The sequence below is a fragment of the Mus musculus genome, chromosome 11 (assembly GCF_000001635.26).
Source record: "Mus musculus strain C57BL/6J chromosome 11, GRCm38.p6 C57BL/6J".
Lineage (NCBI taxonomy): Eukaryota > Metazoa > Chordata > Mammalia > Rodentia > Muridae > Mus > Mus musculus.
This window is the reverse complement of record NC_000077.6, coordinates 100,545,608-100,573,146: the sequence shown is the minus strand read 5'-3', so window position 1 is coordinate 100,573,146 and position 27,539 is coordinate 100,545,608. Positions and strand designations below refer to the sequence as shown.

General features: G+C 49.8%; 1 protein-coding gene across 4 annotated transcripts; it reads right to left on the bottom strand.

Moving 5' to 3' along the window:
• Positions 1–580: 580 nt before the first annotated feature.
• Ttc25 (tetratricopeptide repeat domain 25) lies at positions 581–27,539 on the bottom strand. 4 transcript variants are annotated; one of them, NM_028918.3, is made up of 12 exons: positions 27,239–27,539; positions 23,213–23,344; positions 22,812–22,962; positions 22,130–22,191; positions 21,511–21,676; positions 19,433–19,657; positions 19,076–19,283; positions 11,243–11,329; positions 9,421–9,617; positions 6,138–6,238; positions 3,207–3,291; positions 581–1,707 (listed from the first exon to the last, which is right to left on the bottom strand). In NM_028918.3, the coding sequence occupies exons 1-12, from the start codon at positions 27,344–27,346 to the stop codon at positions 1,355–1,357; spliced, it is 1,875 nt and encodes a 624-aa protein (NP_083194.2). In that variant the 5' UTR covers positions 27,347–27,539; the 3' UTR covers positions 581–1,354. The 4 variants fall into 4 exon arrangements, 3 of the variants coding, with proteins under 3 accessions (NP_083194.2, NP_001350103.1, XP_006534428.1); XM_006534365.4 differs by having other exon boundaries at positions 1,577–1,707; positions 2,933–3,291; positions 27,239–27,532; XR_388541.4 differs by having other exon boundaries at positions 1,619–1,707; positions 2,410–3,291; positions 27,239–27,532.

Genomic DNA, 27,539 nt, shown 5'->3' with positions numbered 1-27,539 from the left:
ATCTCTCCGGCCTCATTTAAAATGTAATTTTAAAAAGACATGATTTAAAATACTTTTATCTAGGGACTGGGACTATAGCTTGGTGTTAGAAGACTTGTCTAGTAGGCACAAGTTCCTGGACTTGACCTGGGGATAAGTTTGGGGACCAAAGTCATTCTGCCTTTGAATTGCCTCTCACTTGACTGGAATCCTGGCTTCATCCAGCCTAAGTCATCTTTATCCCTGCTTCTGGACCACATGGCAAAGGCCTTGCATGATGGTTTGTATATGCTTGGCCCAGGGTGTGGCACCATTAGGAGGTGTGACTCTGTTGGAGAAAGTGTGTCACTGTGGACATGGGCTTTAAGACCCTCATTCTAGCTTCCTGGAAGTCAGTCTTCTCATAGCAGCCTTCAGATGAAGATATAGAACTCTCAGGTCCTCCAGCCTGCCTGGATTCTGCCACAATCCCACCTTAATAATAATCGTCTGAACCTGTAAACCACCATCCCCAATTAAATGTTGTCTAAGAGTTGCCTTGGTCACGGTGTCTGTTCACAGTAGTTAAAACCCTAAGATGGCCTGATCTTTTTTTTTTCCAGATTTATTTATTTATTTTATGTGTATGAGAACACTGTTGCTGTTTTCAGATCCACTAGAAGAGGGCATCAGATCCCATTACAGACAGTTGTGAGCCACCACATGGTTGCTGGGAATTGAACTCAGGACTGCTGTTAACCACTGAGCCATCTCTCCAGCCCAGGCTGATCCTTTTGAGGCCAGATGTTTATTCGCTAACTCTAGGAAGTCACAGCCTTCTCAGTGGGATTTCTGTGCTGTTCTAGAACATAATATTCCCAGGGCAGCTTAAGGCTGCACAGAGGAGGCCGCACATTCTGGGACTCTTCTCCCAGACAGTCTGCCGGTAGACACAGCTTTTACTCCAATCTACTCTGAAGGCCTACAGGCTTTATAAGATGGATGATGTCAGCAGAGCTGGGGTTTCTGTATATCTCCACCCCACTCCCAAGCCTTGTACATCCTGGGGAAACTGAGTCAACGGTTCTCGGGGCTTTCCTTTCCTGTTCTTTCAGGGTTCTGCGCTCTCAGACACTCACCTGCTTCTCCACCCACCCTGCTCATCTCTTCCATTGGTCCCTACTGAGAACGAGGGGTGGGAGGCAGCACAGTGTCACTCAAGATCTATAAAAGTTAAAGGCGCATATTTAATGGAGAAACGGGGGCGGGGGGTCTGTAGGAGTGAGTCTCCCAGTGTTTCCTCTCCAAAACACCTGGGAACACTGTCCGCCTGAACCTCGGAGCCTACTGAGCGGTCTTCATCCCTTCTCTGTTGTTAAGTAGCCTGGGCTTTAGATTATTCCTCTTTTGTCTTCTCCAACTTTTGGACCTCCCCTTTGGCTGCTTCTGCTTGTTTCTTCTCTTGTTTTTGGCTGCCGTCCTCTGAGGGTAGGTGGCTGGAGTAGTCCGAGAGCCTTCTGTAGATTTCTCTGGACTCTCTCCTAATCCCTAGGTTTGACGAGTGACCGTCTCCCAACAGTTTTTTGCTGAGTCCTCCCGAGCTTTTCCTGTCTTGCTCGTCATCCGTGGCTTCTCTCTCACTTTCCTGGTCCCTCTCCCACTGCTTCACCACCCTCTCCTGCTCCTCTCGCCCTCGCAGCGGCTCCTTCTCAGATGCTCCCTGCAAATCCATCTGTGACATGATGTCCTCTGAAAAACAGAACGGGGTGGGTGCAGGGTGAAACGCGCGGCCCATGCAAAGACCTGAGGGTGGCCTCGGTCACATGGTGTCACATGTCACACTCTTTCCAAGGGAGGGAGCCAATCATTGCTCGGGTCCCGGAGAGGCTCTGCTGTGCCATCGGGTGAGATGCCACCGCATATGTCACACCGCTGGATTACCACGCAATTGCAAGGGAGCCCGATACTGGCACAAAGGAGAACTCACCACAGTCCAAGAAAGACCGAAACCAGAATTAGAACCCTGGACGGCCTGACCCAAGAACACAGGCTTCTTTCCCTACAGGAAATGGCACTGGTGCTTTACTCTTTGCTCCATGCCCTGTGAGCAGCCACTGCTCTGGTACTGTCACACTGTATCAGACCCTCCCACAATGGTACTGTCACACTGTATCAGATCTTCCCACAACCCTGCCTCCCACTGCTGTGATGCAAAAGACATCCTTCCTTCCTGGACAAAAATGGCATAGGTGTTGACAGGGGACACGGGGTCTTTTTTTTTTTTCTCCCCCCCCACTGGCCCCATCCTGCCACCATTGTGTTTGTCCCTGGGGAGCAGTCAGTGTCCAGTTCTTTTGTAAACATGTGAGCAGGCTGTGAGTAAGAGGGGCTGCTGGAGAGCCGCCGTCTTAATGATTCTTGCTCCTTGGCTGATAAATACAGAAAAGTCACCATCGCATCCTGGGTATCCTTCATGCTCTTCTTCCTGGAAGCCGCTCATGGCGAAGTCAGTGGAAAAGGGGCTCAGCCATCCCAAGGTAAAAAGATAGACAACAGTGCCCTCTTCTGTTCAGAGAAGGAAGTGCCCCCATGAGAAGGCATGAGGTCTTTCCTCTGCCTGTGGCTGGCCCAGAGGAGAAGTTGCTTTTCTGCCCACCCCCCACTCCCCAGCCCCTATCCATCACTCCAGTGGCTTTTTAACTGCTCCATGCAATCTCCAAACAGAGGACTGACCTCTCTTTGAGGGAATCAGCTACCACGAGGCAGGCACTGGAGAGATGGTGCAATGGATGGATGACCCTGAGTCCTGAGCCCTGAGAACTGGAGGCAAACACCTGTAAACCCAGGACTTGGTGGGGAGAGACTAGAGGAACGTCAGGAAGTGATGGCCATTCCCTGCTACAGAGTAATGGTCCTGTGGGCTGTGGGCCCTGCAGAGAAGAGTCCCTGGTCTGTCTGAGAATCTAACACCTACCTGGCACACTGCAAGTGATAAAAATGGTAAATACCCCACGAATAACCTGAAGACAGAATGGAAGAAGGAAGAACGAAGTTACAGGGCAGCTGGGCTGGGGGCAAAGCCAGGCCATCCCCGTCCTGATCCAGGAAGAGATTCAGCTGCTGTTGGCAACTGCGTGAGTGAGCATACTCAGAGGGCAATGCCAACCTGGCCTTGGGAGTGACTGGTGAGTGAGGCAGGATAACTGGCAGAGAAGGGTGGGGGAGGGACGGAAGGGGTAGTGACTCACGTCTCTCTGCCTTTTCCCTGAGTATCTCCCTGTAGTTCGTTTTCTTAAGTTCTTCGATGATGCCCTTGTTGGCATCGTCCAAGGCCTGTGGAAGTCAGAGGAGCTGGTGAACACTTTCTTTTTTTTTTTTTTTTTGGAGACAGGCTATTGCTCTCTATCCCAGGCTGGCCTCAAATTCCTGCCTCTACTTGCTACATGCTGGGATTACATGCGCCACCTGGTTGCTTTTTGTTTTGAAACAGGGTCTCTTGGGCTGGGGAGATGAGTCAGCAGTTAAGAGCACTGACTGCTCTTCTGAAGATCCTGAGTTCAAATCCTAGCAACCACATGGTGGCTCACAACCACCCATAATGAGATCTGACGCCCTCTTCTGGTGTGTCTGAAGACAGCTACCGTGTATTTATGTATAGTAATAAATAAATCTTTTTTTTTTTTAAATTGAAACAGGGACTCATTAAGTATGTCGGTCCGAGCTGCAGCTTCTGCCTCTGATGGGATTATAAGCATGTCCCCACACCCTGCTTTCTGTGAGGTCTTGAAGAGCCTCCATCTTTGTCAGTCATCTCAGAGGCTGGCACTGAGCTCTAGGATACTGAGGCTTTAGGATATGTGTAACTGGATGCCTGGTGGACAACATGGTTCTGGGGCCTGCCCAGTTGGGTTTCATATCTAGAAATGGTAACGCAAGAGGCAGGGGTAGGTGGAGGGGTCTCAGACCTGGTCCCACAAGGAGCCACGGAGGATCAATTAATGAAGTCAATGCCCAGCCTTCAGGGTAACCTCAGCGCTGCCTCTCGGAGAGCCCCAAGCCCTGCCTCCCAGGAGACCAGGGCTCTCGCTCCCACTCTCCTTGGTCACAGACAAGGGCTTATGCTTTTGCCTTGGTTTTTGTGCGGACACTAAACTTCACATGGGGCCAGGATCACAGCCAGACAGGCATGGGCTCAGCCCACCTTACCACAATAACTGCAAGGTAAATACTTGTGCTCTCCATGGGTGGTCATGTGGGAGAGGATCAAGTCAGAGGGGCCACAAGCGAGACTCGTGGAGCACACACGTGGCAGGGCTGGAGTGAAGGTGGGCATTCTGAGGTGTGTGTCACGGGGACTGTCCCTCAACGAGAACTGGGCAGCGATATGTCAGGCCTAAGCTACCCTGAGAAATACAGAAGAAGCAGGGGTGTTCACTGGGGGTCTCTTGGGAGGGATTTTTCTACTGCGATATGAAAGTATTGGCCTCACCACATCATAAACTTTCCTCCCAAAAGGTCTCTTCTCTGGCACCCCCTGTCCCTCCAGCACAGCTCTCTGCCCCCACCCTGTGCCCCGCTATTCCAGACCAATCCTGCTTGTCCTCCAAAGCTCAGCCTGAGGCCTATCTCCTATTGGGTGCATCCTCGGGGTGTCACTGACAAGGTGACCTGCTCCTTTCTCAAGCTCCTGCTGCTACCCGTGTCTCCAGTCTGGCCCCCTTGGCCATGCCAGTGCTGCTGAGTTGTGTGCTCTGGCCTCTCAGCAGGGGCCTGCTTCAGAGGAGAGGCACCCCCATCAAAACCCACTCTAGCAGATGATTATACTGGGGGGATGCCTGTACCTGTGTGCCTCCAGAACTTCCCTGTGAAAAGCGCCTGAGGAACCTGGTGGTCAAGAAGAGGTAGGTGGGGGACCCCTGAAGAGGGCTTTATGGGACTTGGCTGAGGTCCACCTGGAACAGTATCTTTGGGAGGAGACAGGTGGGGGCGGGGCTGGACAAGCCTGAGCTACCTCCTGGCTTTGCCTCACTCAACTTGTGGACTCTGCCCCCTGGCACTTCTAGTCTAGGCTGGCACTGCCCACCAGGAATGCCTGCAATAGTGGGACTACTCTCCATCTGTACCATGCGGTCCCACCAGCTACGCGTGGCTGCCGGGCACTTGAAATATGGCTAATGAGTAAGAAACCGAACTCTGCAGCTGCTTCCTGGGCGGGGCTGGGTGACTGAAAACTGAGGGGGTCATGGAAGGTCCCCTGGGAGAGGATCTCGAAGCTAACACTTAGGAGTTAGCCGAGAGCTTCCTGGAAGGGGAAGGGTCAAACCTAGGAGGACTTAGAAAATTCTAGACAGGGGGCTGGTGAGATGGCTCAGTGGGTAAAAGCACCCGACTGCTCTTCCGAAGGTCCGAAGTTCAAATCCCAGCAACCACATGGTGGCTCACAACCACCCATAATGAGATCTGATGCCCTCTTCTGGTGTGTCTGAAGACAACTACAGTGTACTTACATATAATAAATAAATAAATCTTTAAAAAAAAAAAAAGAAAATTCTAGACAGAGATTAAAGTGCTTGTTCATGGGCACAAGACAGTCTGTTAGGGGAAGGGTAGAAGGCTAGAAACTGAAAGGGGGACCTGGGCAGCTGACACACACACACACACACACACACACACACACACGGAAAATAGAAAAAGAAGGAAGAGGAAATGTCAATCCACATTAAACGAAGGAAACCGGAAAGCCACGTGTAGTGTGATGGCCCACACCTAGTGTCTTACAGTCTCAGCGGCTTTGGAGCCTAAGGCAGGAGGACCATTGGAGTCTAGGAGGTTGAGGTTAACCTGGGCAATGGAAAGAGGTCCTCATATCTAATGAATTAGTTAATGGATAATTACATTATTAATACATAAATAAGACAGTAGGAAGTGTCACAGTGCATAGTAAATGGAAGAGGTGACTGTTTAGTAAAAGTTTCGATTCTTTTGTTTGTTTCAAATCAAACCACTACTCGGATCGGCTGCCGGACAGGTGGTCAGCAGTGGCAAAGGTCAAAGCCAGCGCCCTGCCGGCCTGTGTCCTGTGAAGGATGGGCGATAAGCAGCTGGGGAAAGGCTAAGGGGGCCGAGAGCCGGGCCACCCACTCCACCCCTCCCCAGCCCAGCGGCTGACAGATGCTCACGCTGATGATGGCCTGCTGCGCCTCGTTGTTGTGGACCAGCTTGGCTCTCTCCAGGGCCTTCTCAAAGTTATTCACAGCTGACTCGAAGTCTCTCAGCTTCACTGGGAGGCGGGCGGGGAAGAAGGCAGAGAACAAACTGAGACAGTCTGTAACGCTGACAGAGCCCCTGGTCGGCCAGGACCTGTGTCCACTGAGATCAGCTCCAGATGACCCCCGAGGAGCCCTGCCCCATCTTTGGTCTGTGCAGCACTGAGGACTGGGACACAGGGACCGGCACTGTAGCTCCCAGGCCCTCAGTGAGGGGACCGATTTTAGAACAGGAACGGTGCACACGATGTGTGCCTCCAGGGTGGGGACTATAACCCCATCTGGAAACGGTTCCTGGAGATGCAATCCATACTTTCAGGTAGCTTTCAGAAAACACTCTGTAGAGTGGGGGACATGCTCAGTTGGTAGAGGCTATGATGAGTGAAGCATGAAGCCCTGGATTTGACTCCAAGAACTACAGAAACTGGGAGAGGAGATGCGCCTGTAACCCCAGCACTTGGGAGGTACAGACAGGGAAGGGTAAGGTCCTTATTGGCTATGTGTCAAGTTCAAGACCAGCGTGAGACTCATAAGGCCTGTCTCCTTTTCCTTTTCCTTTTTTTAATTTATTTATTATATATAAATTCACTGTAGCTGTCTTCAGACACACCAGAAGAGGGCATCAGATCTCATTACAGATGGTTGTGAGCCACCATGTGGTTGCTGGGGATCTAACTCAGGGCCTCTGGAAGAGCAGTCAGTGCTCTTAACTGCTGAGCCATTTCTCCAGCCCCCCCCCCCGCCCTTTTTTAAAATACAAACAAAACAAAATGGGGGAGAGCCAGATGGTGGTGACATATCTCTTTGGTTTTGTTTTGTTTTGTTTTGTTGTCTTTGTTGTTTTGTTTTGTTTTGTTTTGTTTTGAGACAGGGTTTCTCTGTATAGCCCTGGCTGTCCTGGAACTCACTCTGTAGACCAGGCTGGCCTCGAACTCAGAGATCTGCCTGCCTCTGCCTCCCGAGTGCTGGGATTAAAGGCGTGCGCCACCATGCCCGGTAAGTGGAGCTCTTTTAAGGCCACTGATCTTTCACTCTGTCACTCCGCAAATTGGTCCAGGCTCAGCTCCAGCACTTAGCAGGCTGGGTGAGCTCTGCTGAGCCACTTGGTCTCCGTCCCATCAGAGAAGGGGAATGGAGATTCCAGCAGCTGTCTGTGGCACACAGCCATATCTCCATGTTTCCCGGCTCTCAGGTGGGATGCTGCTGATGGCGATGATGGTGATAATGGTGGTGATGGTGATGATGGTGGTGATGGTGATGATGGTGGTGATGGTGATGATGGTGATGATGGTGATGATGATTAGCATATGTTGTGTGCATGTGTGTGCAGGTGCAGGTGCAGGCACCTATGCACACATGCAGAGACCAGAGGAAGAAGATGCATAGTGACTTCCTCTCGAGATCTTTCTATTTCTGCTAGGTTGGCTGGTGAATGATCTCCTGGAATCTCAGTGTTCCAGCTACTGGCTTCAACTCTCCTGGCTTTAGCACTGGTACTGGGGATTTGAACTCAGGTCCTCATGCTTCCGTAGCAAATGTTTCTGCCCATTGAGCCACCTCTTTATCTCACTAGTTTGCTTTCTTTTGCTGGGTCTTTTCCCCACTTTTTGAGACAGGGTCTCTCTGTATAACCCCGGCTGTCCTGGAACAGCCTTTAGACCAGGCTGGCCTCGAACTCAGAGACATCCATTTGCCTCACTGAGATTAAAGAGATGTGTCGCCGGGCATGGTGGTGCACACCTTTAATCCCAGCACTTGGGAAGCAGAGGCAGGCGGATTTCTGAGTTCGAGGCCAGCGTGGTCTACAAAGGGCTGTCTCAACCACCCCCCACCCTCCACCCCCAAAAAAGAGCTCCACTTGGTGCCTGGAGTTACGGCTCGGCAGAGATGCACACTGCCAGAGGAAACCAAATAAGCACCTTTTTTTTTTTTTTTTTTTTTTTTTTTTTTACCCAGTTCTAAATCCCAGAAGCAAAAATAATGACTGGCTTAGCAAGATAAACCCATGGCTGCAACAGTGGCAGAAGAGATATGGAAACAACCAACCATTTTTTTTTAGGGGTGGGGACAGGGCGTTTAAGGCCCCAGTCTAAAGATGGAATCCATAGCTCGCACTGTCTATGGGGCCAAGATCCTGTGGCCAGATAGGTGATAACGCCCTGGGAGAGAACACACTACTACTGAATAAATCTAGCACCCAACTGACTCCTAACGAGTGAGCGCGTCTCTCTGCTCTAAGCGGAAAGGCTTCCTCTTGCAGCAAATGGCAATTAATGCAGAACCAGTCAACATGCAGGGGATAACTGACTGCAGAGTGCCCAGCCTACGTGGGATGTCTACGTCATCCCGTCATCACGTCATCACGTCATCCTGAGTCCCAGGGATCTTCACAGGGCGGGAGCAGGTGGATTGCTAAGAGCCAGATGGACGACTTCTCGAAAACAGTGTTTTCTAAACACAACCGGGTAGTTGTTATATAAACGCACAGCAGTTAGGACAGCTTGTGTAAGACTTGGACCCGTCTGAGCTGCACGAAATCCCGACACGGAAGGGGAGTGATGGAATAGATCCCTGCCCCCAGCTGAGGATCTACTGGCTCCTGAGAGCTGTCAGTTCTCTTTCATGGTGTGAGCCCCTGGTAGGTGGCTCACAGTCTAAGGCAGGCCCCACACCCCCAAGCGTAGTTGGGGAACACAGATTGGACTTAGTGGGCTCAAAGCAAAAGATAACACAAGGTTTGGTGGGAAGGGAAGTGATGGTGGATCTGCGAGGAACTGGAGGAGGGCAGGTAAAAATACATTCTGTGAAATCTTCAAAGAAATCGTTAAAAATATGATTTAAAACTTAAAACAAAGCTGGGAGGTGGTGGCGGCGGCGGCGCACGCCTTTAATCCCAGCACTAGGGAGGTAGAGGCAGGAGGAGCTGTGAGTTCAAGGCCAGCTTGGTCTACAGAGTGTGTTTCAGGACAACTAGGCTCCACAGAGAAACCCTGTCTCAAAAAACAAAACTAACCTACTAACTAAATTCATTCATCAATTCAACAAAACAAAGCAAACAAATAGGGAACCAAGCAAGCAAGCAAACAAACAAACAAAATGGGTTGCTTGTCCTCATTCTCCAACTTATGGTAAGAATGGAAACACAGAGATGCTAGGCTCAGCCCTTGGGACTGGGAGTCTCCGAGCCCCTCCCTACCTTGGGCCTGCGCCACCAGGACACTGGCGTTCAGCTGCCACTCGAGGTCCCCTTCCTCCTCAGCGTACTGCTGAGACTTTTCCCCATAACTCTGGGCCTGCCACGCCTGGTCCAGCTCCAAGTAACAGCGGCCAATCTCGTGGAAGAGCCAGGTCTTCTCCAGGGTGGTTTTGGCTAGAGGGATCTTCTCCTCCCACCTGGGGAGAAGAAGAAGAACGGGTCAGCTCCTTCCTAGCTCAGCCTCAGCCTCGGCAGACCCAGGCTTCCTGTGGGAGCAGAGTAAAACCCATTCTTCCAGTCCGGTCCAGAGCATAATTAGTAAGTACCATCATATTGCCAGACTGCCAGAGCTCTTTTTGGTGACATCTATGGAATCAAATTTGGCATAACCACTGAAAATAACGTTTGAAAAAGGCACCTGGGGGCTGACGGAATTGCTTACTGGGAGAGTAATTACCTAGTATGCATGAGACCCTAGACTATTTCCAGCACCGCAAAAAAAAAAAACAAACAATAAGAAAGCAACAGAAGCAACTGAAATAACACAAAAATAACTTCCCAGGATTACTAGGTTAGGCTCAAGGGCACAGGCCTGTAATTCCAAGCACTGGGGAGGCTGAGGCAAGAGAGTGAGTTCAAGTGCAGACTCAACAACCGGGAGGAACCACTCTCAAGTACACAGAGGCCAAGAGCATCAAGGGTGACCTGGAAGGATGCTTGGTGAACAAGAGTCAGAGGCCTGAAGGACACTGTCTCTCCAGAAAGGGTGGCTGCACTCAAGAAGGCTGGCTCTCGGGGTCTGGGCTGTCTCTGAGGCTCCCTAGGGCTGTGCCCACCCACCCCACTGAATAGATAACTAACCTCAGGGTTAGACCTCAAACAAACCATCTGGGAAGTTGAGATGCAGTTCCCCTAAACCCTACACAGGTAAACAGAGTCATGGAGGAGCCTCTAAGGAAGTCGCAAAGGTCCGTTGGTCTATCAGCTCTAAACTCAGAGTCACCTAGAAATGAGCTCCGGGCGAGTGAGGCACTCCATGAGGAAGGAGCTTGCCATAGAAGCCTGGTGGCCTGAGTCTGATCTTAGAACCATCGTAAATATGGAAGGGGAGATCTGACTCCACAAAGTTCTCCTCTGGCCGTCACAAGTAATTAGTCAGACACAAATGCCTGCTCCCCATTCTCACATCAAACATACGACCCACACAATAATAATAATAAATAGTAAACAATAAGTAATAAATTAAAAATGAGTTCTTAGGTAGTGGGCAGTGGTGGTGCACGCCCTTGATCCCAGCACTCAGGAGGCAGAGGCAGGCAGATCTCTGAGAATTTGAGGCCAGTTTGGTCTACAGAGTGAGTTCCAGGACAGCCAAGGCCACACAGAGAAATCCTGTCTCAGAAAACCGAGAAGGGGGAGGGGAAGAGAGAGAGAGAGAGAGAGAGAGAGAGAGAGAGAGAGAGAGAGAGAGAGAGAGAGAGAGAAGGTCATCTGGTCCTTTTTCCTTTCCCCCTTCCTTCCTTCTCATCTTCCTCCTCTTCCTCCTCCTCTTCCTCCTCCTCTTCCTCCTGCTATTCCTTCTCCTCCTCTTTTTCTCCAATAGGCTTTCGTTCTGTAGCTCTATCTGGCCCAGAACTGACAATGCTCCTACTCAATCCCCTAAATAACTAGGATTACTCGCATGATCAGCCACACCCGATTCTAAGTTCAGTTCATTTACTAATGCCTCTTTGCCTGGCTTTAAGTCCCCAGACTGGAATCCTGGTGTGAGGGAAGGAAGTCCCAGTCCCAGGGTGTGGAAGGGGCAGTCTGTATTACTTACGTGTCAATGGCTTGCTGGAATTTCCCAACTCTGGCAAAAACTCTGCCAATATTGTCAAGGGCTCTCGATTTTGCATCTGGAAGGTCACTGTGGAGAAGCAGAAAAAACAGCCATTAAGTAGAAATCAGATATTATGGTGAAAAAGGCAGACACTAGGGCCCAGGCTCCAGGAATTCAGAGTTCCAAGAGGAAGATGTCCAGGCTGACAAGGCTGTGTCACACAGACCCATTTGTGCCCTTAGCCTGAGATGGACATCATCAGCATCCTTCCAGGATTGACAGCTTACAAAGATGTTCCCTTTGGTCCAACAATTTTCTTTCTAGACTTTACCTTAAGATAACATAACAAGAACATGAATTAAAATGATTCTTATTTTAGAAACAACCTATTAGGGGTGACATAACAATGGTAATTAGTTGATGTGAAAAGAAGTTTATGATGTATAAAATGAAAAAGTCAGGGGCTGGGGGTACAGTTCAGTCGTTCAGTGCTTGCTTAGCATACTCAAGACCCTGAGCTTTCCCCAGCAACAAATATGGAAAATTTATCTATGTGGGCCTATGTTGCTGGCTTTGAAGATACAGAAGATGGCATAGGAGCCATCGAATGAACATATGTTCATGCTTGCGTGCACATTCATGCTTGCGCGCGCGCACGCGCGCGCGCGCACACACACACACACAGAGGCGAGGGAAGGGTCCCCGGTTTAGGAACGTACACCATCTCAAAGGAATAGGCAGAGTGCTAGAGGCAAATGCCCAACATCTTCTGGCCTCCATTGCCTTCCATCTGCTCACACTCACAGCTACATACACAATCACATAGACACACATACATACACAAGTAATTTTTTAAAAACTCCCTCTCGCTGTCAAAGGGAACAATTAAAACTTAGCTCAAAGATTATAATTAGCTTTATTTTTGCTTCTAGAATTTGGCAAGGCTTCATTCCGCAAAATAAAATGATTATTTCAGTGACTGAACAGAGTAGATATATAACTAGAAAGGGGGTCAAGAAAACACAGACAAGTAAGTAACAAACAAAAAGGATGGAGGAGGATAGAGGGAGATACAGGAGGATGGAGGAAGATATAGGAAGATGGAGGAGGATGGGAGGATGCAGGAAGATGGAGGAGGATGGAGGAAAATGGAGGAGGATGGAGGAGGAAGGAGGAAGTTGGAAGAGGGTGGTCTTTTCCAAATTACTTTCTATTTAAGGCCAAGACACAGAGACAGAAAAATAAGATTGGCTAGCAGGCTGGTGAGATGGCTCAGAGGCTAAGAGCACTGACTGCTCTTCCGAAGGTCATGAGTTCAAATCCCAGCAACCACATGGTGGCTTACAACTACCCATAATGAGATCTGATGCCCTCTTCTGGTGTGTCTGAAGACAGCTACAGTGTGTACGTATGTATAATAATAAATAAAAAAAAAATAAATAAGATTGGCTAGCATCAGGTTACTTCCTGGTACCTTTTCCCTGTAAGGATTACGGTAGAGAGAGAGACTTCATTATCTTGCCAATTGGAACTGGCCCATTTATCAAACTTGGTGGTTATCTCTGTAATACTCTTTTCTCCAGTGAACTGAACAGCATACTTTCAGCTTAGAAATGGGAAATTTAGCATTAGTGACTCCATTTTGATTTTTAACAGCCCTCAGCTACAGATCTGCTCCTATAGCACCTCGCTCTTTCCCATCTCAGGCTGGCTTCTCCACATCTTCCTTTCAGCACCTTTCTGTGAAGCCAGAGCCTGGCACGGTAGCACAGGACAGAAGTTCCAATCCACCCAGTAGGGCTGCAACAGAAGAATCACTTGAGCCAGGAGCTTGAGGCCAGCCTGGGCCACACAGTAAGACTGTCACTTTAAAACAAGAACAGCTTGTCCTAGTGGCTCACACGGGTTAATTCTAGCACTCATGAGGTTGAGGTAGGAGGATCAGGAGTTCAAGGCTAGCTTTGGCTACATTATGAATTTGAGGATAGCCTGAGCTATATGAGACCCTGTCTCAAAAAACAAAACCAAGCCAAACAAAACGGAAGAATATGACCCTTTGGTTGTTTGTTTGCACTGGAGATTAGACCTCACTCTAGCCTGTGACTTCAGATCACAGTACTTCAAAGCAGCCCGCCTAACAAGGACGGCTAGAAGGTCATTCCTCAGAATTTGACCTGTAACCTCAGCAACAACCAAGTCTAAGTGTGAGAGTCTAAGTGTGTGGTAGCTGCTTGTTCTCTGCACCCTTGACCTTGCTGGCCTTCCTGGATAAAGGCACAGCCCCTTGCTCACTCACGTCCCGCCGAGTTGTTGATGGCTTCCTGGGCTTTCTGAATTCCTACTTTGAATTCCTGATCAGGTCTCAGTTTGTAGCCTTGATGGTAGAACACCAGGGCAAACTCAAAGTCTCCCGTGGTGTACAGTGTCTCAGCTTTCTGTAAGATTCCCCTGGCACAGGAGACTATCAGGTCTCTTTTATTCATTTAAAAACCTTGAAATGAGTTCTTGTTTTGAAAATCCTCTGTATGTGTCTAAGTACGTGAGTATGTCATAAACAGGAGCATACTCCAGTGAGGTCCCAGGGAGATGGGAAGGAGGTGGGGTGAGAGACTTCCACACAGTTTTAAATCAAACCCAGCATGGCAGAACTTTCTATAAAGCCAAACTCCCTTATAGGGCGTCAGCTGCCCATAGCCCTGGTCCCTAGACCAGCATAAAATCTCCAGACCCTCCAGGTGCCCATGTCTCTCTGCCAAGGAGGATCCTTGCTCTCCTCATGCCCAGTCCAAGCCTCCTGTCCAGCATCCCCTCTCTGGCAGTGTCCCTGCCTGTGTCTCTGTGGGTCCTCAGCCTTGGTTTTCAATAGCTGCCCTCATGGGCTGCCTCAGATAGGTTTTCCCTTGCAGAGAGGGCTCCCCTGGGGTTAGGGCGGATGGCCCAGTGGTAGAGCCTGCCTAGCGTACTGGAGTCCCTGGGTTGGATTCCTGACACTATTAAAAAGTTAAAAAGCGAGAGTGAGTAATCTCCTGTGGTGTGACAGGTAAATCCTGTGGCTTCTTAATTTATTCATAATATTAATAAGGGAGGTGCCAAGAGTGGTGGTATACACCCTTATGCCTTTAATCCTCCAACTCCAGAGGCAGATGCAGATGGATTTTGGTGAGTTTGAAGCCAGATTGGTCTATACAGTGAGTTCCAGGCAAGCCAGCGCTACTTAGTGAGATCTTGTTTAAAAACAAAAGACAGAAAATGAAGGCTGAATATGTGGATCAGTGTTAGAGCACTTGCCGAGCATGCCTGAGGCCTAGGTTCCAGCTCTACCATCAGAAACGTTCATAATGCAAGGACTGTGGAGACACACAAGGCCCTGGGTTTGGTCCCCCAACCACTGCACAAACCTGGCATGAAGGTGCACATCTACAATTCCAACAGCCAGGAAGTTAAGGAGTTTTCGATCGCCTGGGTGCACACCTGGCATGTGGTGCACACCTATTAGGGAGGTAGAGCCAGAAGGCCAAGGAGTTCACAATCACCCTCAGCTACACAGCGAATTCGAGCCAACCTGGGCTACTTGAAATCCTATCTTGAGGAAAACAACAGCAAACTACCAGTGACAGGAAGGCACATAAATCAAATCTCCATCCACCCAAAAAATGGATGAGCACTGGAATGCGTACCTAGAAACCTCCTGAACAAGTCACTGGCTAGTCTCTAAGTGGCTGACAAAAATGAGGGAGGGAGCCGAGCGGTGGTGACGCATGCCTTTAATCCCAGCACTCAGGAGGCAGAGGCAGGCAGATTTCTGAGTTCAAGGCCAGCCTGGTCTACAAAAGTGAGTTCCAGGACAGCCAGGGCCAGGGCTATACAGAGAAACCCTGTCTCAGAAAGAATGAGGGAGGGGTGCGTAGAATTCACTTAGACTGGAGTTTCCAGGTAAGGCCCTGTTTGCGGATGCTGAAAAGGTAGGAAGTAGGCAGGCCAAGTGGCCTGAGCTTGTGATCCTAACTCCTGGGAGAGAGAGGTAGGAGAGTCAGGAGTTAGAAGCCATCCTGGGGCTCCATAGTGAAATTGTCTCAAAACACAAAAATAAAAAAGGAAGTAAGGCTGTCTAAATACTGTACCAGATACAACACTCTTTTTTTTTTTTTTTTTAATGTGGCAAGAACTGGTAACAAGAGAGTGACTCTCTTCCCAAAGCCCAGTGTCTAAGAGGACCAATAGGATACCAGTGGCCGGGGAGGAACAGGGTGGGATTTCTGGACCTTTTCCTCCATTCCTACTGCCACTCCGGGTCAAAGGCTTTCCTAGAGTGAGACCCTGAGTCCAGGGTCTGATGAATGAGTGGGAGTGGCTTGACAGAGCAAGCTCTGAGGAAAGGGACACCTTGCTGAAGGAGCCAAAAGCATCGAGAAGCTGGGACCCTTTCGATGGCTTCAGGCTGGAATGACCTGCACAGAGCTCTTTACTGTCTGAGGTCCGAAGGAAGCCCAAAGAAAGCCGTGTTGGCTGAGAGCAGCCTGCAACCACTGGGTTTTCACCGGGTTTTCCTTTTGTGGGAGAGCCAGCTGAGGAATCCTGGGGCAGGTGGTCAGGACATGAGCAGGATAGAGGGAGGGAAGTACCCAAAAGCCTCCTGGGTTTCCTCCAAGGAGTGGCTGTCGAAGGCTCAGGGGCTCCTGGAGCAATATATGTGGGACCGATGTAAGGGACAGACTGGGACTGGTTTCATGTGGGATTGCTTACAGGACGTTCAAAGAAAAAGGCCTTGGAGTTTGTTAAACAATAGGGCTAGGGGGGCTGGAGAGATGGCTCAGTGGTTAAGAGCACTGACTGTTCTTCCAAAAGTCCTGAGTTCAAATCCCAGCAACCACATTGTGGCTCACAACCATCCTTGATGAGATCTGAAGTGGTGTCTTCTTCTTCTGGGGTGTCTGAAGACAGCTACAGTGTACTTACATAAAATCAATCAGTAAATCAATCAATCTTTGGGCTGCCAGAGCGACCGGGGCTGGAGCAAGTGGGGCCAGAGCGAGAAGAAAAAGTGTCTGAAGACAGCTAAAGTGTACGTACTTACATATAATAAATAAATACATCTTTTTAAAAAAATAGGGCTAGGGCTTGTGAGAGAAGTAAAAAAAAAATCTATGGGAGATGGTTGCATCCAACGGGCTATCAATACTTTTTTTTTTTCTTTTTGAGACAGGAGTCTATGTAGTCCTGACTGGCCTAGAACTCACAGGGATCCACCTACCTTTGCCTCCCAAGTGCTGTGATTAAGACAGTCAGAGTGCGCACATTTTATCTAACCTTCATGACCCCTGTCAGGTGGTATCATTAGGCCTTCAGTACAGGTGAGGAAACCGAGGGGGATGAGCGACTTAAATCCACACAGCTCTGAGTGACAGAGCTAGGAATCAAGGTCATGTCTGCATCCTACTCCAGGTCTGTCCTACCACTACCACCACCACCCCTGCTCCATTCTAATGGCTGATAACTCAGTCTCCCTCTTTTTTTTTTTTTTTTTTTAAATAATTTTTCAAGACAGGGTTTCTCTGTGTTCCCCTGGCTGTCCTGGAACTCACTCTGTAGACCAGGCTGGCCTCGGACTCAGAAATCCGCCTCTCTCTGCCTCCCAAGTGCTGGGATTAAAGGCGTGCGCCACCATGCCCGGCTCAGTCTCCCTCTTTAGCCCTTAGGAGACATTGCCCAGGAGCAGGTGGCACTGAGGGCATGGTGGCTAAGTGAGGAGAGAGCTAGAGCCAATGTGCACAAGGCTGCAAGTTGCACTGCAGGCAAACAGGGCTTACGGCCGGGAAAGTCATTGCCTGTTATCTTGGGAAGCCTTGAGTCTTGGGAAGAGCCCATTTCTGGGAGTGTTGGTAGCGGTATTATGCTGGATACTAGATTATTTCCCTGTTAATCAGCTGGGAAGGACCGCCGGCAAAGGGCAGTGTGGCTTTGAAGATCTGTGGGAGCAGTGAGAGAGCGATACAGAGGCAGAGACGGACGGACGGACGGACGACAGACGGAAAGGAGAGCAGCAGTTGCGGCTAAGGGCTGAGGCACTGAGTGAAAGTGGGTGGGTGGTAGAGCTTGAATAGGAAGTATCTCCCCAGAGGGCTTATGTGGTAAAGCATGGTCCCCACTTGGTGGCAGTATAGAGAAGCCATTAAGAGCAACAGCATGCCACCAATCCACTGCAAACTGAACAACATACAAGTTGGCAGGAGCCTGAGAAGAGTTCAGAACTGTGGGTGAGTGGACACTGTAGCCAAGAAGGACTCCAGAGGACTTAGAGTCAGGATGCTCGGAGCTAGGGAGATGGTTCAGTGGGTGAAGGCGCTTGCTGCCAAACCTCATGGCCTAAGTTTGATCCCGGGACCTGTGTGGTAGAAATGATCCCAACTGTTCCTCCCATCACAGCAATGCTCTGGTATCCATGTGTGCACACACATACAACGAATAAACACACAGACAATATATATAATAATTAAAAAAAAAATCAGGATTCCCTAAAAGTGATGTATTTCTCTGTCAGGGAGTTTCCAGTTGAGAACAGCTCACTTCAGGGAGACTACTTATCACTGTTAGATGAATACCAGGCACAGTCTTGGGTTTCTGTTTTTCTCTTGTGTGTCTGTATGTGTGTGTGGTGTCGCTGTGCGTGTATATGGTATGCCTGTTTCTGTGGTGTGTGTCTGGGCCTTTGTATGGTATGTGGTGTGTGTGTGTATGTGTGGTATCTGTGCGTGTGTATGGTATATCTGAGTGTGTGTGTATGGTATGTCTCTGTGTGTGGTATGTGTGTGTGTGTATGTGTGTGTGTGCATGTCATGTCTGTGTGTGTGTGTGTGTGATGTATGTGTGTCTGTGAATATGTATGATATAGTATGTCTGTGTGTGTGTGTGTGTGTGTGTGTGTGCATAGCATGTCTCTGTGTGTGTGTGATGTATGTGTGTCTATGAATGTGTATGATATGGTATGTCTCCGTGTGTGTCCGCCTGTAAACTGGAACTGACTGTGCCCAGGGCCTTGAACATGCTAGGCAACTGCCCTACCCACTGAGCGACATTCCCAGCCCTAAGGTCTCAAGTTCTTAGCCTGTACCTTTCTATCTACCCTCCCCTCCACACCAGGGTAGGGACAGTCCAGCACACTCTACTGCGTGGAAACACTGAGACTGGGTGGGGAAGCAACTTGCCTGAGATCCCACAGCCCAGTTGGATCTACCGGACCCCAGACCTTATCCCCTGGGTCACCCCATGGTTCATTTAGCTTTGCCTGACTTTGTGCAGCTTCCTCTTGGCCTCTGTCTCACTCCAGCCTGAAGCTTCCTCCAGCCTCAGGCCTTCCCACAAGGCCGGTGTGCTGTACCCACACCTCCCACCCAGATGTCCTCACCTGTACTTTTTCCTTTTTTAACAGGAGCACAATTGCAACTTAATGTCTATGACTGTGTCACTTTTTTTTTTTTTTGCCAGATATCCAAACCTATATCTGGACATTGCTATGCTCCTAGTGCCAGAAATAACTGATAGGCCTAGAGCCTGATACAAAAATTAACAAACAAACAAGCAAACAAACAAACACCAAGAGCCAGGCCGCTGGGATTTTTAGCCATTATGTTCTTGTGTGTGATTTAAAAAGAAAAAGAAAAAAAAAGTTACCAGCCTAGGTTTGCTTTCTACCCTCAGTCCTGAGTATTCAACCCCTACTTCCACTGGACTCTCCCTCAGGCCTGCCCTGCGGGACAGAAAGTAGGAACAACCTAGGAGCAGCCCTGGCAAAGGCTCTCAGAGGCCTAGGGACCTTGGCCACTGCAGGGCACTCACTGTTCCTTGGCGATCTCCAGGTCCTTTCGGTGGCTCTGCAAGGCAGCCACCATCTGCCCCAGCTCAATCTGGGCGTTGCCTATGCAGCTGTACAAGTTCCCGACCAGCTCGTCCTTGTTGGGTACCTCCTCTTGGTTCCATTCCAGAACCTTCTTAAGGACTTTCTCAGCTTTTTGGAGGCTCCCATCAGCACTGCCACTGGTCAACACTGGGGAGAGAAGGAGTTGACACGGAGGTCAACTCCATATTGACGGACCAACTCCTCCCAGATAATTTCCATCCACAAGTCAGCAGAGGCCTAGGCTCTGACTATCATGTTGCCTCTCTCCATCCCCCATGCCCGAGAATACTACCCACACATGTCAATGTCCTCTAGGCTCTTGAGGATGTAGTGGGCTGTCTGCGAGGGGCTGCGTTTCCGGTCCCTCAGCCACTTCTCTTGCATCAGCTTCCGGTCTCGCTCCCTGGCATAGATGGGCTTCTGCTGCCTCCAGAAGTTGCTGCGGGTGTCCAGGTAGTTGATGCCAGTCATAATGAGGTCCTCCACGGTCAGGCCACTCTTGATGGTGCCTTTGATGAGATCTGTGCAGAGGCATCAAGGAGATCACACATGGAGGGGAGTCACCCTTTCTAGGCTTGGAACCCCTGATGTAGGGCCCTGTGAGGACCTCTGTCTGCAGTTGCCCCAGCAGTGAGGAAATGAGGAGTATGTGGGTGGTGATGGAAAGCCAGGGGACATTCTTGGGACAGGCCTTTTTGTGGCAAAAGAGGAGGGACCATAAGGGTATTTTGGACAACTTTCTGAGAAGCCTATACTCAAGGGTCCCTCCTTTCAAGCTGTGTCCTCAGGGAATAAAGACGAGTCTGAATGGAAACATTGGTCCATGTTGCCAGTCCTTGTCCAGCAGCCAGGTGCCAGGTACACTGGTGCATGCTGGGAGCTGTAGGGGTGTGCCTTCATCCTGTCTGTTCTGTGGCCAGAGCTTAGGGCCAATTGAAATGACGCAAGGCCACTTGGGATAATGTTCAGGCCACTCCTGCCCTCCGTGGCAGGCCCTCTAGAGACCAGGAAGCCTTCAGGCTTGTTACCAAGGAGATGTGCCAACAGTAAAGTGGTGTGCCAAAACCCTTCAGAGAACCCTGCAGGAGACCTTAGGAAACCATTTCTGGAGAGAGGGTACTTGTTTCCAGGGTGCCCCCTGCTCGGGTGTATCAGGGCAGAGCAACACCGCCATGGCAGCTTAGTAGGCGGCCTCAGTTTGAGGGTTCTGTCGGCACAGTGTGTTGGACTGGATTCTGTTGGTAACGCCACCACTGACTTGCTTGCCACCTTGCTTGCCACCTTGTACATTCGGTGAATTCTATTTCCTTGTCTGTGAAATGAGGGATGGGCCGGATGATGTCTCAGAACATGTAGTGCTGCTGCGCTCAGATCCCAGCACCCATCTGTCAGGTTCTTTTACCCACCGTACAGACTACGGCGGCAGTGGTTGTGATTTGCCTCGTGAGTGTCCCTCCCTTAACGGCCCCATGTGTTAGGGCTTGCTTCCTAGCCAGTGTACTACTGGAATATGGAAGAATCTTTAGGTTTTTTTGTTGTTGTTTTTTTTTTTTTTTTTTTTTTTGGTTTTTCGAAACAGGGTTTCTCTGTATAGCCCTGGCTGTCCTGGAACTCACTTTGTAGACCAGGCTGGCCTGGAACTCAGAAATCCGCCTGCCTCTGCCTCCCAAGTGCTGGGATTAAAGGCGTGCGCCACCACGCCCGGCTGGAAGAATCTTTAGGAGGAGGAGCCTATCGTCAGGAAGTTACACTGTCTGGGGCATGCCTTCCAATGGGGGTGGGGGGCACTGGAATCTCTGCCCCTTCCTCTTTTGTTACTTCCTGGCCATCTCTGTCCTACTGGGTGCTCCCCAAACAATGTTCTGCCTCACCAGCAGGCCCTGAAACAATAGGGTTACCTGAATACCTATGAAATCTCTGAAACTTTAAGCCAAAATAAAAAAAAATTTTTTTGAAACAGTGTCTCACTGCATAATCCTGGCTATCTCAGAACTTGCTACATGGACCAGGCTGGCCTTAAAGTCACAGAGACCCACCTGCTCTGCCTCTGCCTCCTCCTCTGGTGGGATGAAAGATATGAGCCACGGTACCAGACCAGCATCGTTCGTTCCTACTTACAGGCTGATTATCTCAAGTGTTCTATCACAGTGATGTGAGGTCGACAAAGAAGTCCACACACACACACAAAAGTGGGGACCCTGTGTGTGAACTTCTTGGGTTCAGATATGAGCAGAAGCCTGTTGCCTAGCCTCCTGGACCTCAGTCGAGTGAGAACGCTGTGTTTCTATAGGTCTGGGTTGGCTGCATTCCAAGACAGGCTGTCCCTTGAGCTCCCACCCACTGCCCCCAGCCCTGCCGGCCACGGGCCTGAGACCTTCATCCAGAAGGAGCTTCTCCAGATACTCCTTGTCCACGTACAGCTCCCCGAGCAGCTGCCGCACGGTCTTCTCGCTCTTGAGCGAGCCCTTCCGCTTGATTTCATGCTTGGTGCTGTACGAGAGTTGCTTTATAGGCAGATGCTTCTGTTGGGCTTTCTTACTCTGGAAAATGGAAATGGAGGGACATTCAGAGGAGCCTCAGTAAGGAGCTCAGAGCGAAGCACTCGGGAGGCAGAGGCAGGTGGATTTCTGAGTTCGAGGCCAGCCTGGTCTACAGAGTGACTTCCAGGACAGCCAGGGCTACACAGAGAAACTCTGTCTCAAAAACAAAACAAAACAAAACAAAACAAAACAAAACAAAACAAACAAAAAAAGGAGCTCAGAGCATGTGGGGTGGATCGAGAGTCTAAGACTCCAAAGTCCTGCTCCTACAAGACTCTCTGTGGCCCTGAGAACCGTGAAATATGCTTGGTTGGGTCTAGCTGGATTCCCAAGATACCTCTGGAGCCGAGGCCGAATCTCACGGTGGCCCAAGATGGGCAGAAGTGAGATGTTCCCAGTGGACTGTTAGTAGGGTTTTGAAGGTCCACGTGCTCTCAGAACCAGGCCCCTTACCTCAGCTTGCTTGCTTAAGAAGGAGAGGTCGCCTTTGTTCTCCAGCTTGATTGAAGAAGGACCTGCAGGACAGAGGCTGGGACTGAGCAGGGCCAAGCCCCTCAGGCATGACCGATCACATACTTTTATGTGGAAATGGCTGCCTTTGGCAAGGAGATGGCAGAGGCCTTGGCAGAGGTGGCTGCAAGCCACCCTAATACCAGAATGGTGCAGGGTGGTTGGTAAAACACTGTCCTAGACACTAGGTGGGCCCCCCACTAGCCCAAAGCCACAGCAGCCAGATTTCCAAATACAGAGAGATCTGGGATGAAGGGAGACTCTGTCATGTGCTATTTCCACACTTTGCTATCCACAGGGACAAGTTCTCCTTCACTTCCCTCTTCCCTCTGCCGTGGAGCTGGTGGATAAAACTAACCCTTGGGTACTTGTATGGTGGCGGAGGAGCCAACCTCAGAAAGGCTGGACTCAGAACCCAACTCTAGTTTATGTATGACTTCAGAAAGGACAGCTTCAAAGCAGCCCACCTAGCATGGCTAGAAGGTCACTCCTCAGAATTTTGACCTGTGACCTCAGCAACAGCCAAGTCTAAGTGTGAGAGTCCCCCGGTGGTAGCTGCTTGCCCTCTGCACCCTTGACCTTGCTGAGCCTTCCTAGATAAAGGCACAGCCCCTCGCTCACTCACTTCCCACCGAGTTGTTGATGGCTTCCTGGGCCTTCTGAATTCCTACTTTGAATTCCCGATCAGGTCTCAGTTTGTAGCCTCGATGATAGAACACCAGGGCAAACTCAAAGTCTCCCATGGTGTACAGTGTCTCAGCCTTCTGTAAGATCCCCTGGAATGAAAGACAGTCAAACCCAGGTGGAGAGCCAAGACCTTAAAGGACTTGCACGGTAGCATGGAAGGGTCCCAGGTTGAAGGTCAAGGCTGGAGGTCAAGGTTGGCCTGCGAGAGGCAGGGAGGCACTGAGGAGGAAAGGGCATCAGACACTAAGTGACCCAGCTGGTTCTTCAACTCCCAGTAACCAGAGTCTGCTGCAATGGAAATGGCGAAAGCAAGACTGAGCCCTCCCATCCGGCAGTCACCTTGCAGAAAGTCGGGTCGTTCCGAAGTGAGGCCTCAGCATCGTTCAAGGACTTCTCTAAGTCTCCCATCTTCAGGTAGCATTTGGAGCGGGCAACCAGGCAGTTCTTATCTCCACTTTGAAGGTGAAGAGCCTGCCAAAGGGAAGTGCAGATTCCAGGAGGAGCAAGGCGGCACCCTGACCCAGAAGGGTGGCAGTTTCAAGGGGACCCTCCAGGTCAGTACATGGACTCCTGCCTCTGAGTCTCATCAGATGCAAGCAGCCCAACCCATTGGCTCAGCGAACGTGAACATCTCTATCTGTATGTGGCTGATCTCGGAGAAGGCTCTATCTCGGCTACTGAGGAAGCCACTGGCTAAGACGTAGGAACTGGCTGGGCTGAGGATCTGTGACTTTCTGCCAAATCCTTCCAGCAGTACAACTACAAGATGGTTTATGTCGATCAAGTTCAAGAAACCTGAGTTGGCTGCACACATTTGCAATGTAAATGTCAAAGGCTAACGTAAACAGAATAGATTTCAGGACTATCTAAAACTCGGGTCACTCATCCCCGAGCCTTTGTGTGCAAGGCCTAGAATGCAGAGTTTTATGAGTGTTGGAGCAAGTTCTCTCTACCTTTGAGTTATACCTAGTCCGAGTCTTCTCTTTTTCTCCTTCCCTCCTTCCCTCTCTGTCTTTCTGGTTTGTTGGAGTTTCGTTGTTGTTTGGTGTGGAGATATAATTTCAAACTGTAGCCTTGACTGGCCTGGAGCTTGCTATGTAGATAGACCAAGTTGGTCTCAAGTACTCTGCCAAGCTCAGGTATGTACCACCCATGCCCACCCTCCTCTTATTTCTTCACTTCTTCAGTCTTTGGAGTAGCCGGGATTATGGATGTATGCTGTCACACCTGGCTTGAGCCACCATCTCCACCATCTTATTCTTCCTCCTCCTCCCCTCCCTCCTCCTCCCCTCCCTCCTCCTCCTCCTCCTTCTTCATGTAGTAAACTGAGAATTATCACTATTTTGGGGAACTAAGACACAGATGTGAGGAAGACAGAAGCCATCTGGAGGCCCTAGTGTAAGGATGGGCACTTCTCTCACACACACACACACCTCCCCCACCATGTCCCGAAATCTTCCTTCCTTCCTTTCTTTTTTTAAAAATTAATTTCGTGTGCGTGTTGGCCCATGTGGTTCTATGCATGCAACAGTGTGCATGTACAGCTCAGAGAACAACTTATAAGACTTGGTTCAATTTCAGCCAATCAGACTTGGCCAAAAGTACCTTTCTCCTCTGTGCCATCTTTGTCTGTATATTTCTTGAGACAGAGCCTCACATAATCCACGATGGCCTCAAACACATTATGTAGCTGAGGCTGCCCCTGTACTCCTGATCTTCTTGCCTTAGCTCCCCTAAATGCTAGGACGACAAGCAGAGTCATCACATCCAGCTATGTCCTGTCCCCTTCGGACTGAGATTGTTACAGCTGTGGTGAATGTCTGCCCTGGTCCAGGGGTAACCAAGACAGAAGAGAACATTGCCCCAAGGGAAGGTGGCTCTGCACTAGAAACTGGTGCCAGGAAAGACAGACGTGATCCCCTAGGCGTCAGACCAAGTCTGCCCTCTCTAAGACCTTCCTTCTTTTCTAGGAAGAGGAAGCAGCTGCTATCTTTCCTAGAATGGGAGGGCTTCCTAACCTGCCCTTGGGGCCATCTTTACTTTCTGTCTCAGCTTCTCTAGGACCAGATTGCTCCATGAGAGAGGGGAACTGGCGGAACTCCTAACTCCATATGCCCATCAGGTCGTCATTTCTCTTAGAGGCTGTGACTAGGGAAAGAGGTGAAAGATTGGGGGATGGTAGAGAAGCTGGACTTGAGGGAAGTCTTGGGATTGGTTAGTGGGCTGACACTCCGTTTAAGGGTTTGCTTTAATTTGGTTCTTTGGAAACAGTTTTGCCAGTTTAGCTCAGGCGTGTCTTGAACTCACTATGTAGCCCTGGCCAGCCCCAAACTCAAAATCCTCCTGTCTCAGCACCCTGAATATTGGGATTTACAAGTACCACCATGCCCCGATGCTATGCCAAGTAGAGCTGGGTGTGGTGGTGCACGCCTTCAGTTCTCAGGTGTGTACTGAGGAGGCAGAGGCGGGAGGATCTCTGAGTTCGAAATAACCCAGTCTACAGAGCAAATTCCAGGATGGTCAGGGCTATACAGAGAAGTCCCGTCTTGAGAAAGGAAGGAAGAAAGAAGGAAGGAAGAAAGGAAGGAAGGAAGGAAGGAAGGAAGGAAGGAAGGAAGGAAGGAAGGAAGGAGGCTATGGGCTCCTCATGTTACTCAGAAGAAGAGCAACTGGCAAGCATGTGGGGTCGGAGCACCAGCACCCCAAAAGAAAAGTATAGTTTCTAGCAAAGGAAATGGTTATTCTGTTCTGGAGGCAGGATCTCCAGTATTCCACGCTGGCCCTGACCTTGCTAAGTAGCCATAGATGATCTTAAATCTCTGTTCCTTCTCTCTCTCTACCTGCCAGCTGCTGGGACTGAAAGTGTGGGACAACACACTCAAAAGCAGGATCAAACCAGGGCTTCATGCACACAAGGCAAACACTCTACCCAGCTAAGCACTGTCTCCAGCCCTGCAAAGGAAAAGGTTATCAGAACACCTTGCAGTCTGGAGGTTGGCACCCCAGGCAACTGGAGTCTGAATGCTTGGCTCACAGGATCCTTCCTCCACTACTCCAGCTAGTTCAGTGCAGTGACCTTGGGCATGTTACCTAACTTTTATATTCACTTCCTCATATATACAAAGAAAACAATAGTAACCCCTTCCGCTCCCCGACATCCTAGACGGACACACACTGCTTAGAGCAGTGAGTCTAATATCCTAAAACGACTCCCAATCCCTGTAGGGTACAATGGTGTAATTTTCAATAAGGTTACTACAGTACGCCCTAACTTCACCGACAACTTTCTTACAGGCAAGCCTGTGCCAAAGACTTCTACATTTAGCTTCTTGGGCAATCTGTGGCTAAGGATGGGAGACTGAATTTATCAAGAGAAAGGTAATCATGAAACATTTAATGATTGGTCACATTATGTCTCCAACTGGCAGGCATTAGTGAGAAACTATAAGAGAAAATGGCAAAAGTCAGGGTTTATGTGTGACAGTGGCATATCATGGGAACCAGGAGTATGATATCCACAAAATGGACCTCAGGGCTGCTGGTGATGAAAAAAAAATGGTAATTGGGTGGGACTGGAGATTTTTTAGCAGCTAAGAACACTAACTGACTGACTGCCTGCTCTTCCAGAGGACCCAGGTTCAAGTCCCAGCACCTACATGGCAGCTCACACCCCTCAGTCCATTTCCACACTCTAAGAGGGAAGTATGCATGTGGTCCATGCATGCTGGCAAAACACCCATCACATACAAATATTTTTCTTTAAGTGGTGAAGTGTGTGTGTGTGTGTGGTGGGGGGTGGTATCGTGTTGATTTATTGGTTAACAGCACTTACTATTCCTGTAGAGGACCCAGATCTGGATCCCAGCACCCATTTGGTGCTACATAACTGCCTGTAACTCCAGTTCCAAGGGATCCAGTTCCCTCTTCTGGCTTCCAAAAGTACCAGGCATGCATGTGGTATACATACACACAAATCTTTCATCAACAACACAATGGTGGTGGGTCCAGGTAGCAAGCTGGGGTTCCATCATTCCAGAGGCCAACTGCAAGATAGGGAGTTGGCCTCCAGAGGACATAAGGAGGGCACCTTCCTTTCAAATCATAAGTTGGGAATGAGGGTGCACATTGGAAGTCATCTCTCAGGAAGTAGGGGTAGTTCGAGACCACCCTGGTCTACAGAACAAGTGTCTATCTCAAAAGAGGAGCGGAGGCGGGGAGGAGGTTGAGAGAGGAAAGAAGAGAAAAAAAGAAGAGGGGAGAGGAGAAGGAAGGGGAAGGGAAAGAAGAAGGGGAGGAGGAAGAGAGGGAAAGGGAGGAGGGGAAAAGAGGAAGGCAACACAGTAATAGGATCAAAGCGCAACTCACGTTGGTAAAGCTTTGAATGGCCTTAGTGAACTCCCCGCACAGATAAAGCCTCTCCCCCTCTGCCATGTAAGAGGGAAAAGTGCTTCTTAAGATATCACCGTCCGACATGGTCACCCTACTTTTGGAAATTCTGAAGCAGATTCAGAAAGGAAAAGAGGCTGGAGAATCGCCGGCTTGTTTTGGGACAGCCCGGTCTCTTAGCAACCTAGAGAGATAGTCTAACTTCCGGTCCCTCCCCTCCCCTCCCCTGGCGGTGTTAGGCCTCCGGGTGAGCCCGCCCAGCGTGCTCATGCGCCTGTGT